Source organism: Haliaeetus albicilla, chromosome 7 (genome assembly GCF_947461875.1).
Source record: "Haliaeetus albicilla chromosome 7, bHalAlb1.1, whole genome shotgun sequence".
NCBI lineage: Eukaryota > Metazoa > Chordata > Aves > Accipitriformes > Accipitridae > Haliaeetus > Haliaeetus albicilla.
This window is the reverse complement of record NC_091489.1, coordinates 20,601,479-20,626,018: the sequence shown is the minus strand read 5'-3', so window position 1 is coordinate 20,626,018 and position 24,540 is coordinate 20,601,479. Positions and strand designations below refer to the sequence as shown.

At 41.2% G+C, this 24,540-nt stretch overlaps 1 protein-coding gene and 1 long non-coding RNA gene across 3 annotated transcripts in view; one reads left to right on the top strand and one right to left on the bottom strand.

The window, feature by feature from the left end:
- The window catches only part of LOC138686087 (uncharacterized), a 56,396-nt gene that overhangs the window by 18,412 nt on the left and 13,444 nt on the right, over window positions 1-24,540 (bottom strand). The gene's annotated exons all lie outside the window — the stretch shown is intronic.
- On the top strand, window positions 11,725-20,582 carry SMIM28 (small integral membrane protein 28). Of its 2 annotated transcripts, XR_011325410.1 has the most exons (3): window positions 11,725-12,286; window positions 18,909-20,016; window positions 20,054-20,582. XR_011325410.1 is itself a non-coding variant. In XM_069787210.1 (2 exons), the coding sequence occupies exons 1-2, from the start codon at window positions 12,176-12,178 to the stop codon at window positions 19,305-19,307; spliced, it is 510 nt and encodes a 169-aa protein (XP_069643311.1). In that variant the 5' UTR covers window positions 11,725-12,175; the 3' UTR covers window positions 19,308-20,575. The 2 variants fall into 2 exon arrangements, 1 of the variants encoding a protein (XP_069643311.1); XM_069787210.1 differs by having other exon boundaries at window positions 18,909-20,575.

Below are 24,540 nucleotides of genomic sequence, written 5' to 3'. Positions count from 1 at the left end.
ATCCTTTTATTACTACTGTTGTCATTTTATTAGTGTTATCATTATCATTATTAGTTTCTTCTTTTCTGTTCTATTAAACCGTTCTTATCTCAACCCAGGAGTTTTACTTCTTTTTCCTGATTTTCTCCCCCATCCCACTGGATGGGGGGGGAGTGAGTGAGCGGCTGCGTGGTGCTTAGTTGCTGGCTGGGGTTAAACCATGACAGTTGCACCGCAAGAGGAAGGCCCTGCTAAAAATGTTCTTTTAAAGTCCCAGCTGCAGGGATGGTCATCAGAGCAGATCTTACATCTCTCTTGCATACATCACTTTTTTCCTTTTAAAAGGACGCTAAATAATTGAATATGTCAGTGCAGACTCTTGTGACCAGCCCCAAGCCCAAGAGAATAAAGATTATTAGTTTGCAAAGCCAACCATGGAGGGGAAAAAAAAAAAAAATATTGAAGGTTTAAATCTAGTTTGCTAATAATTTTTTCTTACAAGTTTTCAATCAAATCTCCCTTAGCATTTCAGGGAACAAGACCAGCAAGAGGGATGGAACAGAAGTGCAATGTAACAGCGTACCACAGAATTTTTTAGGCAGAGCTGCAGTGAGAGTAGGACAAGAAGGATGACCACCACTAAGTGTCTGTCAGAGGTGGTGGGAGGCATATAGGGTAAGCTGTGCCATCCTAGACAACAGCACAGATCTGCAGTGATAGCTGAACTAAAACAGGATGAGAAAGAAGAGCCTGGGGCAGGGCACAAGTGCCAAACTACATCACTTTCAGTGTCTCTTTTAGAGCCTGAGCCATCAAACCAAGCCAGGCTGACTGGACAAGCATCTCTTTCAAGAAGGCATCATCCTGCACATGGCAGAAAGCAATGTTTGGAGCCAAATAAAGTAAAACAAAACAACAACAACAACAAAAACAAACCAACCAAACAAACAAAAAAAAACCCAACAACCAACCAAAACCCTGAAGAGCAACATCAAAACACAAATACCTCTAACCAGTCAGGTCTAGTGCTGCCCCTACAACCTGGGCCCATTATAACTGCTCACCCATGCAGGCCTCATTGCCCCACAGCAGCCATCTGGTTCCTCCTGCCAAAACAAACCAAGTCACTTGACCTGGAGAGTGTAAGGCTATGCCTGGAAATGGGATGAAAGGATCCCCATGTTGTAGCAGAAATCAAATCAAATAACTGCCTCAGCTGTTCTGTTCATAACTGATTCTGTTTGTACACCACTGCCCCAAGCAAAATCTAGTCATTCTTTAACAAGAAAATCCACATATAATCAGCCTGGACTCAAGCTTTCCTCACTGTACAACTCTGTTCCCATCGAGCAGCACTGGAGCTTCACACAGGACCAACATTTTGCACAGCAGCGTCAACGCAGCCCGTGCAGGCTGAACTGGAAGGCACCATGGGGCACCCTCTTCCCACTCACTATCCAGAAGGGGGTCACTGCAGTAGGTGTTTTTTCAGTACTCTCTCAAATGACAATAAAGCCCCCTGGATTTAGGACATGACAGACTGTGCACATGAAAGAACTGTTCAGATCATCCATTCAACTTCCCTGAGCCCCAGAGCAGAATTTTCTTTGCATTTTGCTACTGTTTTGGCCCTTCTACTTGCACAAGCCCCCACCTCAATGTCAGCTTCCCACAGGAGACACTACCACGTAACTCCATACAGCTCAATATCAGTGCATTATTCTCAGGCTGCAGCTTAAATTTGCTAGCTGAAAACCTAACCTGTTAGCTATAAAGCTGTCCACACTGAATAATGGTTCTCAGCAGTTCCACTGCCCAGCTATTTCTAACATGTAATTATTCCCCTCCAATCATTCACACATTCCTCGGACACCACGTTTCTTTCATGATCACCTGTTTTCAGTGCCACCCCCAGCTGCCTGGATAAGCATCTCATTTTAAGAAGCCACACTTAAAGCCTTTGCCTTTGTATCTGTGGTTTTCTGTTGAGGGTGTTGCATGGTGCCTTACCTTTTTTAATACCAAAGGCCTTTCATTTCCAATCTCATAGCATACTTTCCACTTGCATCATCTCTGTAAGCTCCCATCTCCCCAGCCCAAGGACACTGTGGCAGTGCCTTTAGTGTGCTGTCTGAAGCACTCTTATCCTTATGGCCTTGCACTGGTCGAATCTGAAACATTTTTATATCCCTTATGCCGGAAAACGTCTGCCTTTTGTGTTTAACTCATCTCTTTTTCCCCTCTGTGCCTCCTGACACGTGAATTTCCAGTCTACAGCTCCATAGTAAGAGCTCTTCAGCCTTCCCCTGACAGTTTTTAGTAGGTAACTTCAGCACCTACTAGGGTAACGGCTCTATTTATCCGGTAGACGTTACCCAATAACACATATGAACAAAGCTTAGCAACCAATCAGCATGCAGCACATGCACTGCATCAAGTGTGATGGAATTAACGCTAACAGCATCATAGGCAAAAGCAACTAATGGGGAGTTTGAGCAGCTCCCAATAAAAACAATGCAGTCACACTCAGTAAAGGGTTATGGGGCACCTGCTGCACCAAGAGGACACCCCAAGGAGGAGGACACCTGCCTAGGACTCCCTCACTTCTCTTCCCACCTGACTGGGGGGGAGAAGTTTTCCCTTTTCTCTGCCTCTTCAGGTAATTTTGCAGTCAATGTATGCCATCAGCTCTGCTAATAAAGCTTTGTGTATTTAAGGCTAGCTGACCTGTCTTTGTGCAACAAGGGTCATATCCTCAAATCTAGGCTTGACTGCAATTTTGCTGACAAGCTGAACCATTAACAAGTGCACTTGAGAAAATAAAGCTCTTGCCATCTCTGCAAATTTGGGGCCTTTTTTATATACAAGATTTTCTTAATGTATTTCATTTCTATAGCAATCTTTATTTTACAGGTTGCAGGAGGCTGCGCATCTTCCCCATAAGTTGGAAGCAGAAATCTTTAGATTCACAACAGGAGATTCAGCTTCAGGACGTGAACTCTGAATTGCAACAGTACACAAAACGTGTTATTTCAAGCAAAGGGATGTTCCAGTTCACCTAAATTAAAACAGCACAAAATTGCCCAAAGCCTCTCAGCTGATAGTCTGTTAAATAATGCACACTTCAATTCAAGGAGTTTCATATGGATTCAGAAGTCCATGGACAGGAATAATTTTCTCCCTTGTCCTGAAGGGACAAAGGCCAAGGGTGTCCCTTGGCCTTCCCTTGACGACTGAGCACAACACTGAGCAAGTGTCTCCCGATTTACAGCCCCAGTTCTCATACAGATGCAGTCTGCAGTTTCAGGGAAGCCACCTAACCAGTGATAAGCTGGGGTTAAGGAGAAGCAAGTAACCTGCCTGATCTGTGCTCGAGGCCAGTCAGTGAGAGCTGGGTAACCAGCTACTTCAGCTCATCCTCCAGTGTACTGCAGCTTTCTCCTTATGGTCTCTCCCTTGGCTCTCAGAGAGGCCACTCAAGGAACTGGCAGTGCCTAACCTTTTAACCCTGCTTCTACAGAGCCTGAAGGTCCCTCCACTATTGTGTCTTTGGTCCAGTTTGTCATACACCGCTCATCCTCATGCATATACAGGCAACTGCAACCCACTGCAATCTTGTGTATGGCACCAGTTGGTTTAGATTATACAGGTATTTTCAACTCACTCATTCTTACTGCTATTGCTAAATATGTTTCAGGGCAGGAATGGATTTCAAAAGCTGTATTTCCTCAGGCTTTCAAATGTTTCAAGCATTTTAACAATGACAAATGAAGACGTACAGATTCATTGTTAATGACAGGAAAGGTATTAGGGCTTCTCTAAATCTGTAATTAGAGATGTTGACCTGTAAGATAATATGTTAATACCTACGGTTCTTCCGCTCTAGAGCTGCACCTGGCCTTAAAGTGATGACAAAGGACTAATAAGTAATTTGCATTTTCTCCAATCTGGTGAAGAACTGAGCTAGTTTTAGGAGCTAGAAGACCTACCCCTTCTCCAACAGTGCTCTCTTGGCCACACTGATTCTAAGCAAAAATATCAGAAAGTCTAACTCCTTTGGCATCTAGGGTTGATAGATTTTTGGCAGCAAATGACATTAACCAAATCAAGCTATGAAGATATGATCATGATTTTGTATAAAATTTAGTGTGTTAGCAACAAGTACTGACACAGAGACTGCTGTATTTAGATACAGTCTCAAGGGATTTGATACAGGGATTCACAATATTCCAGCACAAGATTGTATCATTTTGAACACAGAATTGCTAGATAGATTGAAACTCAGTCATTATGGGTCAAGCAAAAATCGCATGATCATTGACTGCACTTAGATGGGCCAAGTTGTTTTAGTAGGATCACACAGTGGCCAGAATTAGATAGTGTTTTGTCAAACACTGTCATTAGCAATCTTGCCTAAGAAGTATAAAGCACTAACTAAAGCCCCACACAATACTGAAGGAAGATGCAACCACCTGAAAACACACAGGGGAAAAAAATTCCAAATGCACTAAAAGATTATTGTAACAGCAGTGATTTTTTTAAAAAGTAAGATTCAACCTGTGTGAATTATACATTAAAAAAAATAAATGCAAAAGACCCCCCAAAAAAACCAAAACACACCACCAAAAAAACCAAAAAACCCACAACCAAAAAGCACAAAGGGAGGCTGCTGACCAAAAAGCAAGAACTTATTATTCATGAAAGACATTTGGAGCTCCCGGACTATGGAAAAACAAATAAAAAAACCTGAAACCAAACCAATGCAAAAGAGGATGATTAACTTTTAATCCACACCCCAAATGAGAATATTTGAGAGAAAAGAGAATCCATCAAGTGAGGTCTCCCTTTTCTAATCTTTTTTTTTTCTGCAATGATGATACTAATAAAGATCATACATAGCAAGATATTCTTTCATACCATGCAAGAAAGGTTGAAATTTTGGCAATCTAAGTTTTCTAGGTTTTTCCACTTACTGCATAAATGCAGCACAAGACTCTGCAGATTGCTTGTGAGGTCCGTATCTAATGTTTAGCATTACACAAGGTCAACAATCAGGGTAAGCAACACCGAATACAATGAACGATACCATACTGTAAAAATAAATAGTGTTTGGTCAGATGCAGATAAATCTTAAAAGCCTACTTTTAAAAGCTCAGATTAAGGTTAGCCAGACATTCACATTTTCTTCTTAAAAGTTTATTTCCATATATTGGCACACATTACTAGAAGGAATCAGCAAAAAAAAAAAAAAAAAAAAAAAGGTGTGGATAAAGGATACAAAAAACCTATGTGCCATTCTTTAATGTCAGTGGTAACATACACATCTGCTCTACTTCCTGAAGCCTTGTATAAGGAGAGATACAGCCATCGTTGTAGATGCTACAAATATTATAATTTATAATGGTGCCCGTAGTTGGTAGTTAAACGCAGGCGAATTTTACAGCTGTGTTAGACAATCTATTGAGTAGAGATCTCCCAGATGTAGGAGATCATTTTTTATTATTATTATTTAAGGCAAAAAACCAATAGTTCAGCCTTATTTTTAATGGTTTAACAAATTAGGTTGCATTGCTGGTATTAGAATGGTATAAAGCTTTATTAAAAAAATGGAAAAGAGGACACATTTCATATTGCTACCAAATTAGTATTTTCTATAGGAAATCTCAATTAACATTTTTTTCAGGTGTATTTAAGGACTGACTATTTTTTACTTAAGGGGACTTCATTTATTTTGATGTACTGCAAGAAGTAAGCTTTTCTACCATATGGAATGAGCCCTTCTCCTCCTACCAACATCTGCCTCTTCTTGTTCACAGTCATACACATGCAGACACCCGTTTAGAGCTGCCCTCCTCCCTCTCTCTCCCCATCTTCAGGCTGCCTGCTGCCATGGAGCTTTTGCCCCCTTCTTGAATATACCAGCAGCATCAGATATTTATCCCTAGTTAGTGCCTTTCCATTTCCTTGCTCCCTTTGTCTGAAGCATTTCTGATCCTTTTTTTTCTTTTAGGAATATTGTCTTTATAAAGTAGCAAAACACCTAATCTCTCACTAAGCTTATGGCAATGCTCCTAGAAGCGTATGCAGGCAAAAGCATATGTGGTCAGCTGGGCTCCTCACAAATGCTTTGCTTCACCCCAAGGTGCTTAAATGCATGTGCAATTCCAGTCTTTAGCAACACTGGCAGTGTTCGGTTTACGGCGGGACATGATGATCTTAAAGGTCTTTTCCAACCTAAATGATTCTATGATTATCTCATAATAGATGCCTGCAAACTGCTTGCAACCACATTTTGGGAAAGAGGAAGGAGAGAGGGCCACTTACACTCCTATGAAGATCAGGTTCAATTAAATAGCTGCAGAAGGCAAGTGCTTACAACTCTGAGAAAGATCAAAAGAGAGGCCATCCACCTTCCTGATATCTAGCTAACCTTTGCTTCCTCTTGCTTATTACTGGTATAGGACAACCTGTAGATCATGCCCAGTTTCCAGTTCAAGTTCAGGATTCCCAAGCAGAACAGTGGTAACCCTGAATCACTCAAAAGTAAATTGAACTCAGCAGCACATTCAGGAAAGTTACGGTGAAATGGTGGAAGTATCATTACATAAATTGAATGGCTTTTTCTATTCCTATACTTTGTGCATATGTAATTATTTTTTTTAAATTCTGGGGTTTTTTTGTCTAGATGTTGTGCTACAAAGTTCAGTTTTAATTATTGCTGAAAATAACAGCCTTGAGTCAGCAAAAACAATCTTTTATGTACTTTCGAAAAGCAAAGGGTGCTCATTTGCAGGTGACAGCCTGAAAGGAAGAATCCCTCACAGAGAAGCAGAATCAGTCAAGAACGTTTTTTCTTCAAGACCGAAGGCAAAGCATGTGAAAAGCCATGCCACGGGCTCCAGGAGGCCACACAGTCACCAGGAGGCTACAGCACCGGGATGAATTAGCCTGCATAAATGTTCAAGCAACTGGAGTTCAGATACCAGGGTAACTGAAGTGCCATGGCCATCTTTACAGTGTATTCCTTAGGCCAGATAAACGCATTTTGAGTTAAGCTTTAGTAAAGCAAAAAAAGTCCCCTTGTTTGATTACAATTACATTGAATAGGGGTAATATAATGCAGTGGGAAACTGGCCAACAACCCACTTAGCTATGACAGGTAAGACGATATACAGAGCTTAACATCTGTCCCATTGCAAGGAGTCAATGGCAAAATTTTGACTGTCTGTGATAGCAGAGAGTCAGAGCCCAGGATGGCAGCACACTTTTCGCCAACACTAGCGCAAAGAAGAGAGGGTCTGACCACGTCAGGAAGACAGAATAAATATGATGGGCATATCTCAGCCTGAAAAATAGAAAACACCCCCAAATATTTAGTTCCCACTTCCCTCAAAAAAACCCAACAAAACAAACAAACAAACAAAAAAACACCACCAAAAATCAGAATCCAGACTCCCTTTCCCCGCACCACAAACTAGCACTGAAATCAATTCCCCAACACTTTAATCACACGCACACAACTTTAGGACAGTGAGGAAAAATGTGTCATGCTTTTCAGGTTAGCTCCCTTCCCCCCCAAAAAAGTTTGTGTTTTCCAGCCTTTGCCCTCACTGTGGTCTCCTGGAGAGAGAAACATTCTTCAGAGGCAAGCTGACAGAGGTCACTGCACACCCAGGACCAAGGGGACACGGGGGATATTGCCCGCCAGCGGCTGCAGGGCAGAGGGGCTCCCCAGGGCCGCAGGCACCCGGCTGCGCGAGGGACCTCACGACACGGCGTCGGGTGCTTCGGCCCCGGCAGCACGGCTCAGGGAAAGCTGCCCATCCCACCAAGTGCCCACCTTTTGCTGGCCGAGGCAAAAGGTGACAGCTCACTTTTGGACAGTGCTCTTATACAGCAGGTTGTTTGGTGTCCCAGCGTCCCAAAAGGTTTGCAAAGCATTGACAAGATGGGTAAGCGATTACACAAGGCAAAGTGGGCTGAAGAAATAAAACAAAACAAAAACAACCCACAACACCCAAACAAGCAAACAAAAAAACCCCCAAAACAAACAAAAAAACCAACCACAAAACCCCCTACAAACAAACAAACAAAAAAGAATTTCTGTAGTTTGGCTAAATAGGAACAAAATACCATACAGTGCATACTGGCAGACTTAAATAAGAGAAAACAAGAATGCAGGGTAAGGATGACTAACTGTAAATGAAGGGGATTAAACCTAGATTGGCAGAAATTGCAAAAAAATAGGTAATAAAAAAACTAAAGCTCTAGACAGTATTGTCAGATGGATGCTGGTCAGTCACCAGCAGTCTGCTGTGGCCGCGGAGCTTTTCAAGTGTTATACTCACAAAACTTTAAGGGATATTCTGCAGGAGGCAATCCTGCTCTGGCAGCAACCTGAGGTCTGTCACTGACACTTTCTCTAAAGGTTTTGCTTTCAGCTACCCAGCGGTAGCATCGGGTCAATACCTCTGCTCCCACGGCCGCTGCTGCTCCTACGTCAAGGTACGTAAGCGTACACATATTTTGTAATCATCAGCGTGCACACATTTTGTAACTGGGTCTCCCTGTCACTGTTTCTACAGGCCATGAGTATGTGCAGCTTGTCCACAAATGTTGCTCTCCAGATACTGGTTTTCAGTGGGGCTATGCCAACTTGTATCTACCCTTTGAAGTGACAATGGTTTTGGTCAGATGAGGGGAGGAGAGTGCTCTTCAGAAGATGCTTTGTTTTTGAAAAGCTAATGTATTGATGCTTAACAAAAAAAGCAGAGCCAAAATCTCAATATTGTTAAAAATTTACCAAAGAGCAAATCACTATGAATTGCTTAATTACCAAAGTGAAAGAGAATGGACAAGAGCCAACACCACTCCTGCCTGAAGGACACAGCAGCACCTACCAGCTGGTTATAGGCAAAAGTCAGCATCTCCCTCCATTTCATCTGATGAATCTACACCTGACAACACAGTACCGTTCACAGTGGTAACACCTCACCCATTATAATTCTTAGTTTTGTGTTATTCAGGTTAGCCCTCACACCCTCCCTCACAGCAGTGCAGTTGTTCAAGCAGGGAATGTTCACAACCACCTGTGGAAAGCAGCAAAAAAAAAACTGGGGGAAGAAAGTAGCAAGGAATTTGAAAGGCATCTAGAGCACTGTGGATATTCTGTTCCCTACCAATATTAGTGGCAATACCACCTAGACTTAGACTGCTAGCCTCGAATATCTCAGCAAATCAGAAAGATGAATTATTTATGACAGTTTGAGCTTCATACTGAGGACAGCAGAGGTGCCTATTTTCTGCAGTGGCTTCCTCTGAAAGTCTCTCCCTGCTAGAACACTGGAAATGATATTAGCAACACTGCCTCAATTAAAAACATCATTTTGCCGTTGTTTTACAAACCTTTACCAAACTTTAATCAATTTGGCAGTACCATTCCATGCCAACTATTTTCTCCAGATTATTTGACAGGGCAACTATGAGATTGAACCATTTCAAAAAAACAAAGCAAGTTGGGGGGGGGGGGGGGGGGGGGGCGGACTTTTGTCCATGTCAAGGTCTGAAGACCCCCAAAGGTCAACCTCCCCCATGCTTCAAAGCGGCAAGCCTGACATCTGGCCATAGGGCTTGGAATTAAGGATGTTCCTCCTCCCCCCAACTTCCACACTACAGCATGCCCAAACCATGCTGCTACTTATGATCTCTTTGTTCAGAAGGAGAAATAAGTATCATGTGTACCCCACAAAGCTGGTAGAAATCTGCAACAGATTTGCCATCACAAATCCAGTCTTAAGTGGTACTTTTCCAGTTCTGCACAAGAGCAGATCTTCTCTACAAAGGCAATATGTCAAATGGGCGTCTGATCACTGGCAGTAGAAAGATGGTATCCCCATTACTCTCACTAATCTTCCTGCTGGGTCCACTGATTATATAAAAAGCCAGAGAGACAATCATTATCTTATATTCTAATTACCTGCATGACAAAGACCACCACATTTCCCCAAATTCCCATTTGGCCTCAGCTCTACAAAATTAAATCATTCTTAAACATTTTCCAGAGGTCAAGAATTCAGAGCAGCACTTAGTAAATCAGGTCAGTGAGTCTTAAGAGCACACACCTTATTTTTTGGCTAAAATTCATCTAACTAGAATCCAAGGATGCCAAACAGGGTGTTTACACTGTAAGTAGACATAATTTTTTACTTCTCCTCATTATTCATGACACAGTCCCAAAGCAAATTTACGGCAAGCTTTTAAAAATAGCATTAATAATCTTAGGGGCTGTATTAAGACCCTAATTAAGATAGTATATGAATGTTTCCTGCTTGCATGTGAGATGACAGATTTAAGCTACACAGTCACAAGACTCCTTAAGGAATTTATGTTCTTAACACCAGTTTGGGAGAGATGGTCGTCACTCTTGCTTTCGTACAAGGTGTCAAGGCATCAAGTCAGAAGTATTTCACTGCCTTGGTGTGACCTGTTAAGCCATATTTAGGCCCTGCTTCTCAGGGGACGTTGTAATTCGCAGCGTAACTCCCTGGGCTCTGGCTGCAGCTGCAAGCACTCGCCACCTCTCAAAGTGCTTTCCAAGATGACAAGCGAGGCACCGAGGAAAGGATGAGTCTTCTCACAAGCGTGCAAGGGCTTTGCTGAGGTGACCTTTCTAGCTTCATGTGGGACCTCCTCAGCAGAAGCGAGAGCGAGGTCCAGGGTCCAGTTTCCAACGAACGATGCACCTGCTTCAGCACCAAGACCAACCCCTCATTCAATGTTATTGCTCCCTGCCCACTGCTCACCCGGCAACTTCGGTAACAAAATGGGACAGATTTATCAAGCAACGCCCTCTCTTTCCCACAGCCCAGGTTCACTTGCAGGGTAAATCACTCCTGCACGCTGCAGTCGCAGGGATCACAGCCAGCCTTGGAACAGGCTCTTCCAGAGTCCTCTCATTAGAAACGTCGAGTGCTGGCACTTCCAGCTGCCCTTGTTGGAGCTGCGGGAGTTCAGCCTGCTGCCAATTAGGCCTGCAATTTTTTGGGAGCCATGAGCTCAGAAGAAGAGTTGATGAAAGGAAGTCCAAGCAAGAAATAAAATGTTACAATTCTGGCCCCAATTTTGTATCACCAGTCCCAGACAACTCTTGTTTGAACAGGTTAGCATTGAGAAACCATGCAAAATACACCACAGTTGAATGGGGCATTACCAACAGCTTCTCCCTCTGCTCACAGCAAGGCAGAAAAAGACACCTCCAACTTTTCAGTAAGAGTTAAACCTTGATTCAGCTTTCAACTTAGATTAAATATTCCTCCCTTCAGAAGTTAACATACATCGGGGGGGGAGGGGGGTTGCTGGATAAACAGCACAAAGGCTTCTCACTGGAAACAATTGCCATTTAACAACATGTATCCTAGAAAGCTGTAAACGAGTCCTGACTTAACTGAACAGACAACTCGTTATTACTGAAAGCAATCATATACTCTCAGTGACCAAAGCTTTCCTGGCAGAGCTCTCTCTCTGGATTTATCATTAACATCTACACCCTAACGCTGCTAAATAATTCAGCACAGCATTTAGCTTTGTGTCCTTGCCTCTCTACCCAGAAACCACTCTCACCGTTTACTGTATGTTCCAGCAACAGGGAGGAAAAAAACTGCCTGGATCATGGTTCCTCCTCGCACTGCATAACTGAGGGGGAACCTTTGCTCTCAACATAGAAGCGGGGGTTTTATTTATTTTTATTTTGTTGGAAAAAGTGTTTATTAGATACCTAAATATAGAGTGTTATTTATCCACACGGAGTCATGACCATGTGGGCTCAGATTCACATGCAAATTCCCCTTTTAATAATCCTAATGCAGGGAGCGCTCCAATCAGAGCGCTATCAGTCCCGGCTCCCGGATACCTGATGCCAGCTTTGCTGGTAATGTAGGCCACCGAAGCAAATCCAGAGAGATTGAGTTGGAAGTGGGGAGAGGCTCTGAGATCTATTTGCTTGGCTTCCTGACGACGGGGGGGGTGGGGTGGGGGGGTCTAACTTCTTTTTTTCTTTTCCACTATAAACGGGATATCATTTAAGAGGGATCATTAACTGAGAGCAGCCCAGCTGGGTCAAGGCTGGGAGGCGGGGACGCGGTTGTGAGCAGCAAAGCAAGGTGGAGGCACGAAGACAGAAGACCAGGTTAATGAAAGCATGAGGTGGCTCTTGGGCAGCAGCTGGAGAAAATTTGGACACGCTGACAGGGGAAACTATGACTGGCTAAACAGTGAACCGGGTGGGCCACTTCTGGAAACAGAGCTTCAGGTCTGTACCCTCCTGCTTGTCTCTGTGGCATGTCCTGTGACTTTGCATGTGTGTGTACATCTGTGTAATGCCTCAGTGTATAGCACAGAGTAAATACCCGAGACATATCAAAGCAGTACTGCTCAATTACATAGAGTCAGAGCATTTATATATTGCTGTTGTTTTAAACACATTTGTGGGGAAAGAAAAACATTAGATGGAAAAATCTTGATGGAGCAGCAGGTAAAGAAGTTAATTTCTTTTAAGCATAATGCATTCTGCTATTCCTTGATTTCCTTTCTTTTAAATGCATGTTTATGCTTTGGATCTGGTCCCATGAAGCCTTTCTGCAGATGTTAAGAGTCAGTAGCAGGCAGCAATGAACTCCTGTTCCCTAAGCTGTGCGCTGATTACTTCTGCGAGAGAGGATCACATGCAGGCAAGTGGGGGGAGGGAAATAGCCCTCGGAGATGAAAACACAGCCTGCCTTTCTGGCTTTGTCTGGGAGACAGCAAAAGAAATAATAATTTAAGGTGCACGTATATCCCCAGTAAATGACCATCTGAGTCAAGTAGCATTAATAAATGAACTGGCCATGCTACTTAGCTGAGGTATCAAGTGTACCGTTGTAAAATAAAAGGGGGTAGGGTCAAAATAGGAGAAAAAGTAGTTTTTAAACACCTCTACAATTTTAACAAAGTCTACCTCATCAGTAACATTGCCAGAGTTAGAATGGCAAAGGCAATGTCTTCACACCTTGAGACTGGTTTTGTCTGACAGTGAGAAAAAAACAGCATCACCAGAGTCACATTCTAACAAGTATTTGAAAATTCAGTGTAAATCTAAGCTCACTTTAAAATTATGTGTCATAATTAATGTATACAAAAACTATTTGCCAGAGTTATATGTTTCTGCTTTTTACAAGCAATAATGAATCAACTTTAAGAAGTAGGATGGAGCTTGGAAAAGCACCTATGTGTGGATCACAACCTAATGACTTCAAAGCAGACTTCGTTCCAAATCCACTTAAAACATTTCAGAAGTATCAGTTTTCTGATTCAACTTCAAAAGATACTAGTATAAATATGGCCTATATTAATACAAATAATTTTAATAAAGTTCTTAGTACCCTAATAAATCATTAACAACACAATAAATCCTGGCACCAATCAAACAATCACTTCAATGGGAATTTAAGCAAGCCAAATAAACTTTCATTTTCCTATCCTTACACGAAAGCTTTCTTTAAACTCATGTTTAGCCTTATTAGGTCATTCCCTTCAAAGCCAGGTACTAGGCTTCTTTTGTCTAGACAAAGAGTTCAATTCTAAACCCATTCCATTACTCATCATGGAAATGCCACACAACTCGGCTGCACTCTGCATTTCATTCCTTTACCAACAGGAACGAATAAAAGCTCATCTAAACTGATATGGGTCATGTAAACAGTAAACTGGCAACTGTACATGCTCAGCATGTTAAAAAATTTGGCAGACAGATTACTAATGAAAGGCTTTACTACTTCTAGTCTGTGCTCAGTGTTTGCGAAAACTGACCCTCTGCTTCAGTCCCTACAAAGATATAAATGAAAGGAAGGGAATAAACATGAGCCTACAATGGCCAAACCATCCCACTAAAAGTCATTTCTGGGAAAAGAGAGGACTTTTTAGAAACATAATCCCTTTCACCCTCATGCCCTTTTCTGCCTTTCTCTTTATAAAGGATATTTTCCCTGTATTTATGGGTCTGTAACTTATTTCATGCTGGAAATCAGAGCCTTATTTTTGTCAATTACAAACCTGATAATAGCTGCTTGTGATGACACAGGCAGAGCACACTGACCGCCAGTGAAGCAGCAGCATCAAAACCAAACCAGTCAAGAAAACACTACCAAATAATTCCCTCAGTCACTTTATATGCTTGGTTTGGAAACTTCCAGGTGTTAAACAGTAGAGGATTTTACTTTATATATGTTCTGCAGTTGGTTTATTTGCTTACACTTTCATTTCAATTGCTAAAGATTCGGTTTCATTTCTAGATCATTTTATTTTCCAGTTCTGGCAGCTATTTTTGATACCTATACACACTGGTTCCTTTTCTAGTTTTAGAGCTTCAGTTTCAGAAGTTAGTTTTAGTTCAGTTTAGAACTTTAGTTTTAGTTTAGAACTTCAGAGCAATTATTTTTTTTTCTATGATGTGACCTTTGTTTCATTTTATTAAAATTATTTATATTTTTAGTATAATTTTTTTTTAATGGCTGTAAGATTTTCCAAGTCTTTATGTCAAGATCTTTGCAACATTCTTCAGTAGCCCCTTAGCCACTCGTCCCAGAAATGGGCGCAAAATCACAACAGAAAAATGGAGACTAATGCTGCTCAATTGTCTCCCAATACATTAGATATATATATGGATATACCTACAAGAAGTTAATCAGCTTTTTGAACTACATCTCAATGTAAAATCAGTCCATATAAATGTTTGGCTGAAGCCAGTATCGAAATGGACATGTAAGTCCCTGTTCAGGTTCTGGGCATCTGTGGGGCAGTATTAACTTATTAAAACAAATTTCAACTCAAATAATAAACTAAGTAGCCTACAGATTATTTCACCCAAATAGGAAAGCTAAGGCTTAACATTAGCTGCGTTTAAAAAGTTATAGACATTTTGAAACCCAGACTGAGGAAAACTGGTCCTTACTGTTACTTGTTAGCATACAGAAAAACATATTACTCAATCCTTAATCCTACTTGCTTCACATGCTACTGTTTTGCAGATTGTAGTAAGACACACTCACTGTTCTTTCACAGGACATTGTATTCACTTCATCACTAGCCATTCAATGTGCTGCTCTGCCCACCTTTCTCAACATACAGCCCAGGGTCTTCTTCAAACAACAAATTTCTTGTGTCTTGTTTTGTACACATGACTGAATAGATAGTCACCGGGCACTTGTGTAGTTATTTTGAATAGAAAAGGATAGAATAGGATAGAATAGGAGTAGTTCAGTTGGAAGGGACCTACAACGATCATCTAGTCCAACTGCCTGACCACTTCAGGGAGTACAAGAGGGTATGAACTGTTTCATAATTGCCTATGTCATTTTTTTTCAGACCCCTTAGTGTAATAAAGTACTTACAGGCTTAGGGCATCCCTCTTCCACCTTCAGAGACAGCAACGCAGATGCAGAATTTCTACAGACCAGACCCAGGGATTTCAACCCAGGCACTCAAAGTGAGGTACAACTAACAAATAACCCACCACAAACACCTGAGCTGAACTATCTTGCCCCCACTAGAGCATTCAGTAACAGACACAGGAGTACAGCTCCCCAGGAGAGCATTCACTATCACAAATTAGCAGGCAGTATTCTCTCTTCCCCCAGCCTCCTGACTTGGTCATTACATACTCTCCATAACCTGCAACGCACTACCCTGAGGTACTGTGGTCTTCTTCCCTAAGCAAGCTATCACAACCCTAGAGTAGGCACTTTGTACACAATAACATAATTAAAAACGATGTGTGTTGTGGATCAAATTACGGATTCACAGATTTCCAAAACTCTGGCATTTATTCAGCCTTGAGGGCTTGAATTTGCAACTTTGGAAGCAATGCTATAGGTTATTCTTGGAGGGTTTTTAAACAAAAAGGGAGAGTTTTCAGGCAACTAACCACACTGAGACCCAAATGAATCTAGGTTGTCCTTTTATACCTACTTTGCAGACTGTGGTCATCTGAGCTAGCTCATACTACAAATAGTTTCTCTTCTTCCATTTTCTTACCATTAGATGCAAATTGGCCCCTCCAACAATAATATATTTTACATATTTCTGTTGGTGGGTATTTCTTTGCAAGTCCCAAGACTGCTGGGTTCCAGTTAAGGCTTTGGAGCAAAGTATTCCCCTGAGACCCAAGACCGTTTCTTAATTCCTTCCATCAAGCTTATCCTTTCCTTCCCTGGCCTCCCCATTTGCCACTAGCCCTTCCCTTTTTCTTCTTCTGCAAAGAGAATGGGACTGGTGCAGCGAGAGAGGACCCCCACCATTTGTTCCTTAGACTTCTCTTCTTGGTCCTAACCAATCCTACTGCCCTCATTCTCAGTTGCCTTTTGGCTTTCCTCCCCACAGCTTTGCATCTTACGCATCCTCCTCACAAGCTGAGGCTCTCCGTCCACACCACTGCACAACTCTGATCTGCCCCCTTCTCCGCTCTGCCATCCCCTGACGAGTCCACAGCTCCTCACTTCAGAAACAGCAGTTCCCATCCTGTGCTTCAAATCCACATCCAACCCACCAGTCCCTCCTCTGTCTCCTCACCATCCTGCAGGCTCTCTGAAGTCCGGTCTTTGTCTGAGGCCGTGTCTTACACCAGGATGTGTCAGGCAACCGTAACACTAGTCTGTGCTTCCACCAGCACACGAAGGATGCGCCGTCCTTGGCCATTATTTAAAACACGAATATCCTTTCAGTGAAATTTACAGGGAAGCGGCACTGAGTTTAAAGCTAAGAGAATCAGGGCTTTATATATGTTTTACTAGTCTCATGCAGGAAACGCTGGCACACTCTCACCCTATATCCTCACAAACCACCACAATAGTATACAACTCACAGATCCCAAGAACAACACTTAACCTGACTGGAAGCCTGCTCCCTGCAAATTAAACCCAAAACTTACACTTGGATCTCAAAACCATACTCTTCACTGATCATGAATAATGCTGCCCAGTATAAGCTCAGCTCTTCTAAATATTTATTATAAGAGTATCAGTAACACAACAGTACCAGTGACTGTCCATATACGTAGTGCACAAACATAATACTGAATGCTTTTTCTCATTCTCCTGTGAAGTGTTTTATGCACCTCATAAGACATACTAAAAAAGCATTAGCAAACTTCAAAAAAAAAAAAAAAACAAAAACCACCCTCATTTTTAAAAAGTGATTTAACATCTGCATTAGAGTAATAGCTGAACAGTTCCTTCCAACTCTGCTGTTTCCTGTAGCTCATTTAATGGTCAGGTAAGACAACAGCCTGTACTGCCAGAAACTCTTTAATAAGAAATGATCAGTAAATATGAAATAGTTCTTTAGTATGCATTTTTGTGGTAAAAGACAGCTGGGCAAAAAAGCTCAATAGCTATTCCACAAAAGTTTCAATGTATTTTAAAATTACTTTAATGGGTTTGGCTTCAGACCCACAATACCTCAGGAAAAAAAGCAGAAATCTCCCCTACACTATTTGTTAGAAGCCAAAACATATTTACTTTCTTTTTCTTAGGCATGACCATATACTAAGAATTCCATAATATGCCAATAAAGTGGAGAGGTAACAAATGCCTGGTAAATAACGAGATGAACGTAGGTTACATTGTGATTTTGTAGCTAAAAGAATGATCATGACTCTTGGAAGAATAAGCAGAGAAAGCTTTTGTAGACTAAGGAGGCACTGGAGTTACTGGCCCTTTTCACAGAACCATTACTGCAAACAGCCCATTTGGATCCCTGCTTCCAAATGCTTTGAGGAAAGAACCACTCCAGTTCTCCTAGCTTTAAAAGCTGCCTTCGTCAAAATAAAGGAAATCTGATCCATTGACCTGTTTAGTCTCACCATTAAAATGTGAGAAAGCCATCTGATTACAGTCTTCAAGTACTTACAAAGGGAATGAATTGATAATAAACAGCATTTTAGGGTTTGAGTTTCACCCCCTCTCTCGACTAGACTCTGAATGAGATGCAGTTATTAGGAGCAAGAGCTAGATAGAGTCAGACTGGAAATAAGCTATATTAAATTTAAAAAAAAAAAGCTAATACAACAGAAAAGCACAAATGTTGGGTTTTTTTAACAATAGCTTATAACCCCTGTTAACACTACAGCACAATTCAAAAGCTGTGGGACAGAGGTCTTCTGTGCTACATTTTGAGGGAGACAAAGTTGACACAGCAGTCACAACTGCTATTACTCTTAGACCATAAGTTCATTTTTCAGTTTTAAATAGGGAAAATGATTCTTAGACAGCTGGGAGAACAAGCTCAAGAAAAAGCCCCAGTCCAGGCTGTCCTGACATACAGTGTTTTATTTGGGGCTGGCCTGTAAGGTTAGAACAGCCCAAAGAACAGGTATTGTAGGCAGTGGGTCCTGATGAGAGGGATAGTCGTTGTAATATTTGTTCTTTAAAGTAAACAGTAGAGTTTTCCAAATAGACAGAAACAACAATAGGTGGTGAATCACTAGCCCTATTCCTCTGCAATTCAGTGTTCTCCCAAGTTTTAAAAGCTGGACCGATGTCCCCTGAAGAAGACCCAGTATAATCCAAGAGCAATAAAAATTGCATACCAAAATACATACAGTTCCAGGTTTTTAGGTTTTTCCCCCATTGGAGACAGGGTTTTCTAGAAACCCACCACTCTTTGCAACTTCTCCATTTCTTTTGTCTTTAGTTGTCATTTGTTTTAATGGACCAGCAAACAGAATTAGGCAATTCATGAGCGTGTAAAACATATTGCTTGACTGCCACTAATGCAGACAGAAACTAATTTGGAAAAGCAACTGCTACGTCATAGCGGGGGGAGATGGAGAATGTATTTTTTTCTCTCTGATTAGGAGGTCTCCAGGAGTCCAACACACTACCTATGTGCTTTGATTACAGAGCAGACAACAGACAAGTTCAACCAAAGACGACATAGAACCATTTCTGTGCATCATATTGCCTGCCACCATGATGCTCTTCCTGGCATTCCTGCTGCTCTTCCTTTACCGCCGTTGCCAGCGCCCCACTCCGCAGGGGCAGATCTTCAGCATCGACCTCCCCGAGGCCCTGCCTGAGCATGATGTGTCCAATTTCCTTTCCGTGCTGCCCTGGAACAGCGAACAGAGTTTCCACTACTCCACTCTGCTCCCCGATGCCACGTTCCTCACTGTGTGTTTGCCTCCATCCTACGAGGAGGCCACCATGAAGACTTCCATGGACGAGGCTCACATTGAGCTCTCTCCAGATCCAGTGCCTCCTTATGAAGAGAGCACGCTGCAGTCCAGCGGCACCAAATAAACTTCCTACGGAAGCACCTTAGCTGAAGCATGCAGCCCCTCAAGGCACAAACGTGGAACTGCAATGGCCTTTAAAATTAGCAAAAAGATTCTAAGAAGTGAGGCACCAAACCAATGAATTAATGAAGGAAGAAACCTGGAGTAACAGGGAATGAGTCTCTTCACCTTATCCTAGAATTCTCTACCTTCTATTTGTGGTACGTGTACACACACAGCATAGCACCGAATCGGTCCCAGACTGGTAACATGGGTATTCCAGTTAAAGCATGTCATGCAAGGATTAAACTTAAGAGCAGGTGGGAATCTGTCTCTCTGCAATCCCTCAGCTGCAAGGAAACGTGAATTATGCTGCAGATTCACCAGTCACAAAAAGGGCTTTTAGCACATACCTATTCTGGTTTGGCTTTTTCATTTTTATGTGTTTATTTTTAATTGAATTTCTGACAAGCTGAATCACTCCTTCCGTGTGTGTTAACATCACATCGTTCTGCAGTGCTCTGGAATGATTGCAACAGCTCTCAGGAAAGCAAATAAATATATAACCTCTACAAAATTTCCAGCAACTGTCCCCAAAGGTTCAAACATGCACTGTGGATAAAGGCTGTCTTATCACAGTTGAACAATGAGGACAACCAGAGAAGACCTGATCATTCTGGGTGAGGAAGACTCCAGCAGCACCACACATGAGCACACTCACACTGTTGCTGCAGGTTACTCGCCAAGGTCTGCAAGGTCCCGATGTTCCAGGCTACTGGCTTTAATTCTTTTCCAATTTACAAGTCTACATCAATAAACCCTGTGACCTATTTGGTGTGGCATGTAAAGGAGTTGGGGAAAAATTAATAAAATCAAATGCACACAAAAAAAATCTGGTCTGTATTTCAAAACAGCATTATACTCCCTTCCCCTTCAACACTAGGGCAAAGTAAATCTCATTCAAGTACATTGGTGGCAGTGTTTCAGTTTCAGGAGGGCTTGCACATGCATACTTTTAGACAATGATGTATGCTATATTTAATTCTTTCTTACAGGATAGCATTTTCACTATGTTGATAGATGCTTTTGTTATGGAAGGTGGCTACTGTGGATCCCAACAGCCTCAATAGTTAGGACAGCTTCTTCCTTGCAGATATCAGCTATTCCATGACATTACACTTGTCTGTGGCTTGCCAACATAGCTACTACATATTATTGTGTGCAGTCTTCGTGTAACTCCTAAATCCAAAGGCTGTCCTGACTGGCACATTGTGATTCCAGCAACTGTCATGAGGTGTCAGTATCAGCCACTCCTGCTTTGTGAAGAGAGAGTGATAGAAAACTAATGGAAGAAGAAATCATCACTGTACAGCAGAAGAAAGGCCACTTTTGAGCTGCAAGTAGTTAAATTTCATGTTGTTATGCCAACAGTGGCACAAATCACATCACCACAGTAACCAAGTAGTCCAGGTCAGAACTGATGATCCCACTCATGCAGTTCCCTTAAAACAAGAAAAAAAATATCAGTCTTTTGTAATTCAGAAATGGGATTATTTTCTTGAACTCCACTTTAGAGATAGTTACATTTTCTAACGTTCCCTTTTGGTCACCAGATTGTAAGAACAGAAACAGCAGATGTTTTGGACAAATCCAAATTCAATCAACCATTTTTTCTTTTCAGATCATGTATGGGATAAGTTCTTGGTATTTGCTGATGCATTTGAAAGTACTGTATTTTACTGTCTCCTTGCATTTTGTCCACCTCCTTGTTATTTGGTATATGCAGTTGTTGCCAGCTACAAGGAAAGCTGGAAAAACACAAGAGCCCCAAACAACATATGCTGCCTAATCAGCAAGGCACAAAGGTTTGAGATTCAAAGATAAATCAATTCTGACTCTGGTGTCTGTATACTCCACTAACTTCAGCAGAACTGTACAGGTATGCTTGAAAATTCAGCCATAGTCACATCAAATTGAGTATAATTTGCCTTAAAAGATCTGCTGTCTTCTGAAATGAGTTACACTGTTCTTTAGCACAATTTCTTTTTTACCAGGGTAGCACCTGAAACCCAAGCCCTGGGCTCATTGTTCTAAACTGCACTCCAGTTTACCTTAGTTACAATTAAGATAACTTCCTGACTGATATTTCTTGTGATCAAGACTGATATACTTCTAGAAGTAGTTGAAAACTGCTATTCTCTCCAAGAATATAGAGTGATTGCCTCTGACATAGTATTTATCGGATAAGTCTCAAATCCTGCCTTAGACAAATAGTTTCTGCTCATTTGCACTACTATCGAAAATTAAAGCCAGGTACTTGCTCAAATTCAAATGAACAGAAACACCCCCATGATTTAAATTCTTCTAATAGACTCCTTTTTATTCCATCTGGAATTGGTATCCCTTACCTCATTCCAACACAGATTTGCCTAGTCTTGCATGTTAATTGTCCCTAGTGGGTTTTAACCTAACCAGCATCTCACTCTTAAATCTCCACCCCAATGAGAAGGTCCAGTAAAACAAAAGAGAAGGTTTCTCATGCAAACATACTGAAATTAATTTCCATTGCCTAGAAGTTACCTCTGATCATATCAGCCTGTGGTGACACACACATCAGTAACCACAGTATTAATGGTATTAGTGCTACTGGTTGCAGAGCAGCTATCGGGTCCTTGGAAAAACACCTTCTGCATCTGTCGTGGTTTAATCCCAGCCAGTAATTAAGGACCACGCAGCCGCTCACTCCCCCACCCAGTGGGATGGGGGAGAGAATTGGAAGGAAAAAGGTAAAACTTGTGGGCTGAGATAAGAACAGTTTAATAGAACAGAAAGAGTTTGAACAACAAACTTTCTGTTCCTATGCCCTAAAGCTACATCAAAGTAAGTTTTGTTCATCATTTCCAAATTTTGTATGAAATCACATGTCTGTTTCTTTGAAAATCTGATACTATGACGTTTCACGTGCATCCAGAGATCACTGTAACCCTGGCATTGTACTTTATAACCACGAGGTCCTTATATATATGTATTTCTTTTTGTTTAAATCTTATTAAGAATAGGACTTATTAAATATTAATGTCTGCTAATACACCTGTAAAGTCTTACAAGTTGTGAGCTCACCATGATGTGAAGGGTAATTTTATTTCAGTTTTCCATTAAGAAAATACTAACAACCATGATGTGATTATGTATATACAACACTTAGTTTATACTTAGTAAGAACCTATGGAACAACACAGGCCCCCTCTTATTAAGGAGGCTTTCAAAAGCTTAGAGCACAATCTCTGTGCTTGTCCTCTCTGTAAGAGCTGCCAGAGTCCCTTACTGACATGGGTCCATTACTCTATAGACCAAGATGCATCTCACACATATGCAAGTTTCTTGCTCAAAAGACATTTAAAGGAAAACAACACAGGTAGTTTATACAAAATGGTTCTACTAAATATGTGCTGCAAACTTTCAGTGGATATCTCCAATAATAATACAGTGGTTTAGTATTAATAGGATATCCTGCCTCTCTTCTTTTACCTGAAGGAAGAAAAGATGACAGCTCTTTGCAACCACAGTAGGAGCCCAGAAATGAACATCTTGGATAAAATTGAGTCATACCTGTACACAGATTGATCATCTGGCACCTAATCTTTGCTGAGCTGAAAACTAACTCATGACTCACTGGTTTGTACTTGCTAATGAGAAAATGTGTTTTCAAAACAGGACAGTCACTGCTTGGTCTTAGGAAGTAACCAGCTTCCACCTTTGGTCTAAGAAAGGAAGAACAAGCATTTCAATGCACATATTTCACTGAAGAGAGATGCTCATTTGTAACAGATATCTTGATTAGAAATTTAGATGCTGGCTTCACTGAAGTGGAATAACTTTAAAAAAAGAAAGAAACCCCAACATCAAGTCAGAATGTATTTATGATAGTTCAGTAATACCATACTGGCCAAGAAAGAACTGCCCGCAAAATGAAACGTTTGGCTTCCTCTATGCTTACAAGGATTTTACTTGGGTCCCTGTGCCAGCAAAACCTCCAAATACAGACACACAACTACTTTTGCCAGTACAAACTCAACTAGCATGAACTACATATGCCCTAGTAGTAAAACAGCTCTTACAAATATAAGTTTTATCTATCTATCTGGGAAGTTGAGCCAGCAGTCTTACTCTGGCTAGGAGTGTAATTTCTTTTTTTTTTTTTTTTTTTTTTTTTACAACCTTTTAAGGAGGAAATTGCACAAAAACATCAAATAAGAATGACCTAAATGCTTATGGCAAATACTGACTGCTCTCTCAAAAACCCTCTGTAAGTGAAACAGGAATTTTTAGTTATGGAATTTATTAATTTCAGTTTAATTGTTAGTAAATAATCATGTTATGCCATGACTATTGTTACACAGTAGTTCTTTTCATCATTTGCATAACCAGGTCTTCTGCAGAACAGGAAAGGCATGCGAGTGTGGAGCATAAGGGAAGTGTCCTCTGTAATAAACACAGCATACCGTTGCAATGGTATAGCTAGCAAGGCTGGGTACAGCTAATAAATCAATGCCACAGAAGCATAGATGTCCGTGAAAACTGCAAAAACTCATTGAAAACTCTCGTTAAAAACTCTTGGATACTTGACTAGACTGACAGCAGTGTAACTCTACATTTGCACTTTCATAAGCTTCCCATTAAAATGTTAAGTAAAAAAAAAAAAATGCCATTTGTTGAGGGTGTGAAAATCAAACTTGTCTATGACTTTGGCTCCAGCAGTAGTTTTACTTCTGACTATTCACAAAAATGTAATGTCTAGGAGAGTTTGTTGTCAGAAAATAAATATAAGGAAGAAGCAGCAATCAAGACTTTAGTACTCAGAATTTCAAAAAAGTCATGCCATTAATATCATGTTATATTCTCCAGCCCCTTCCATATTCATTCGTTCCTACAAAGTCAGGCTGTTATTTTTTTTCTTGAATGCTTATCTTATAACTTTTCAGATATTTCCATCTGTGACAAAATAAGTACTTTGAAGCAGAAGAACATGTACAGGTAATCCTTTCCAATCATGTCAAGCCCATTCATAGGATTCAAGGTCTAACTTTTATATTGTAGGGTGTTTTGGTTTCATAGAATCATTTAGGTTGGAAAAGACCTTCAAGATCATCGAGTCCAACCATCAACCATGCCCATTAAACCATGTTCTGAAGTGCCTTGTCTACGCGCTTTTTGAATACCTCCAGGGATGGTGACTCAACTACTTCCTGGGTCAGCCT

Excerpts from the sequence above, each read along its gene's own strand:
- SMIM28 (XM_069787210.1), top strand. The coding sequence starts at position 12,176 with ATGAGGTGGCTCTTGGGCAGCAGCTGGAGAAAATTTGGACACGCTGAC. Across the intron at positions 12,287-18,908 it reads TTCTGGAAACAGAGCTTCAG|AGCAGACAACAGACAAGTTC; the intron begins GTCTGTACCCTC and ends CTTTGATTACAG.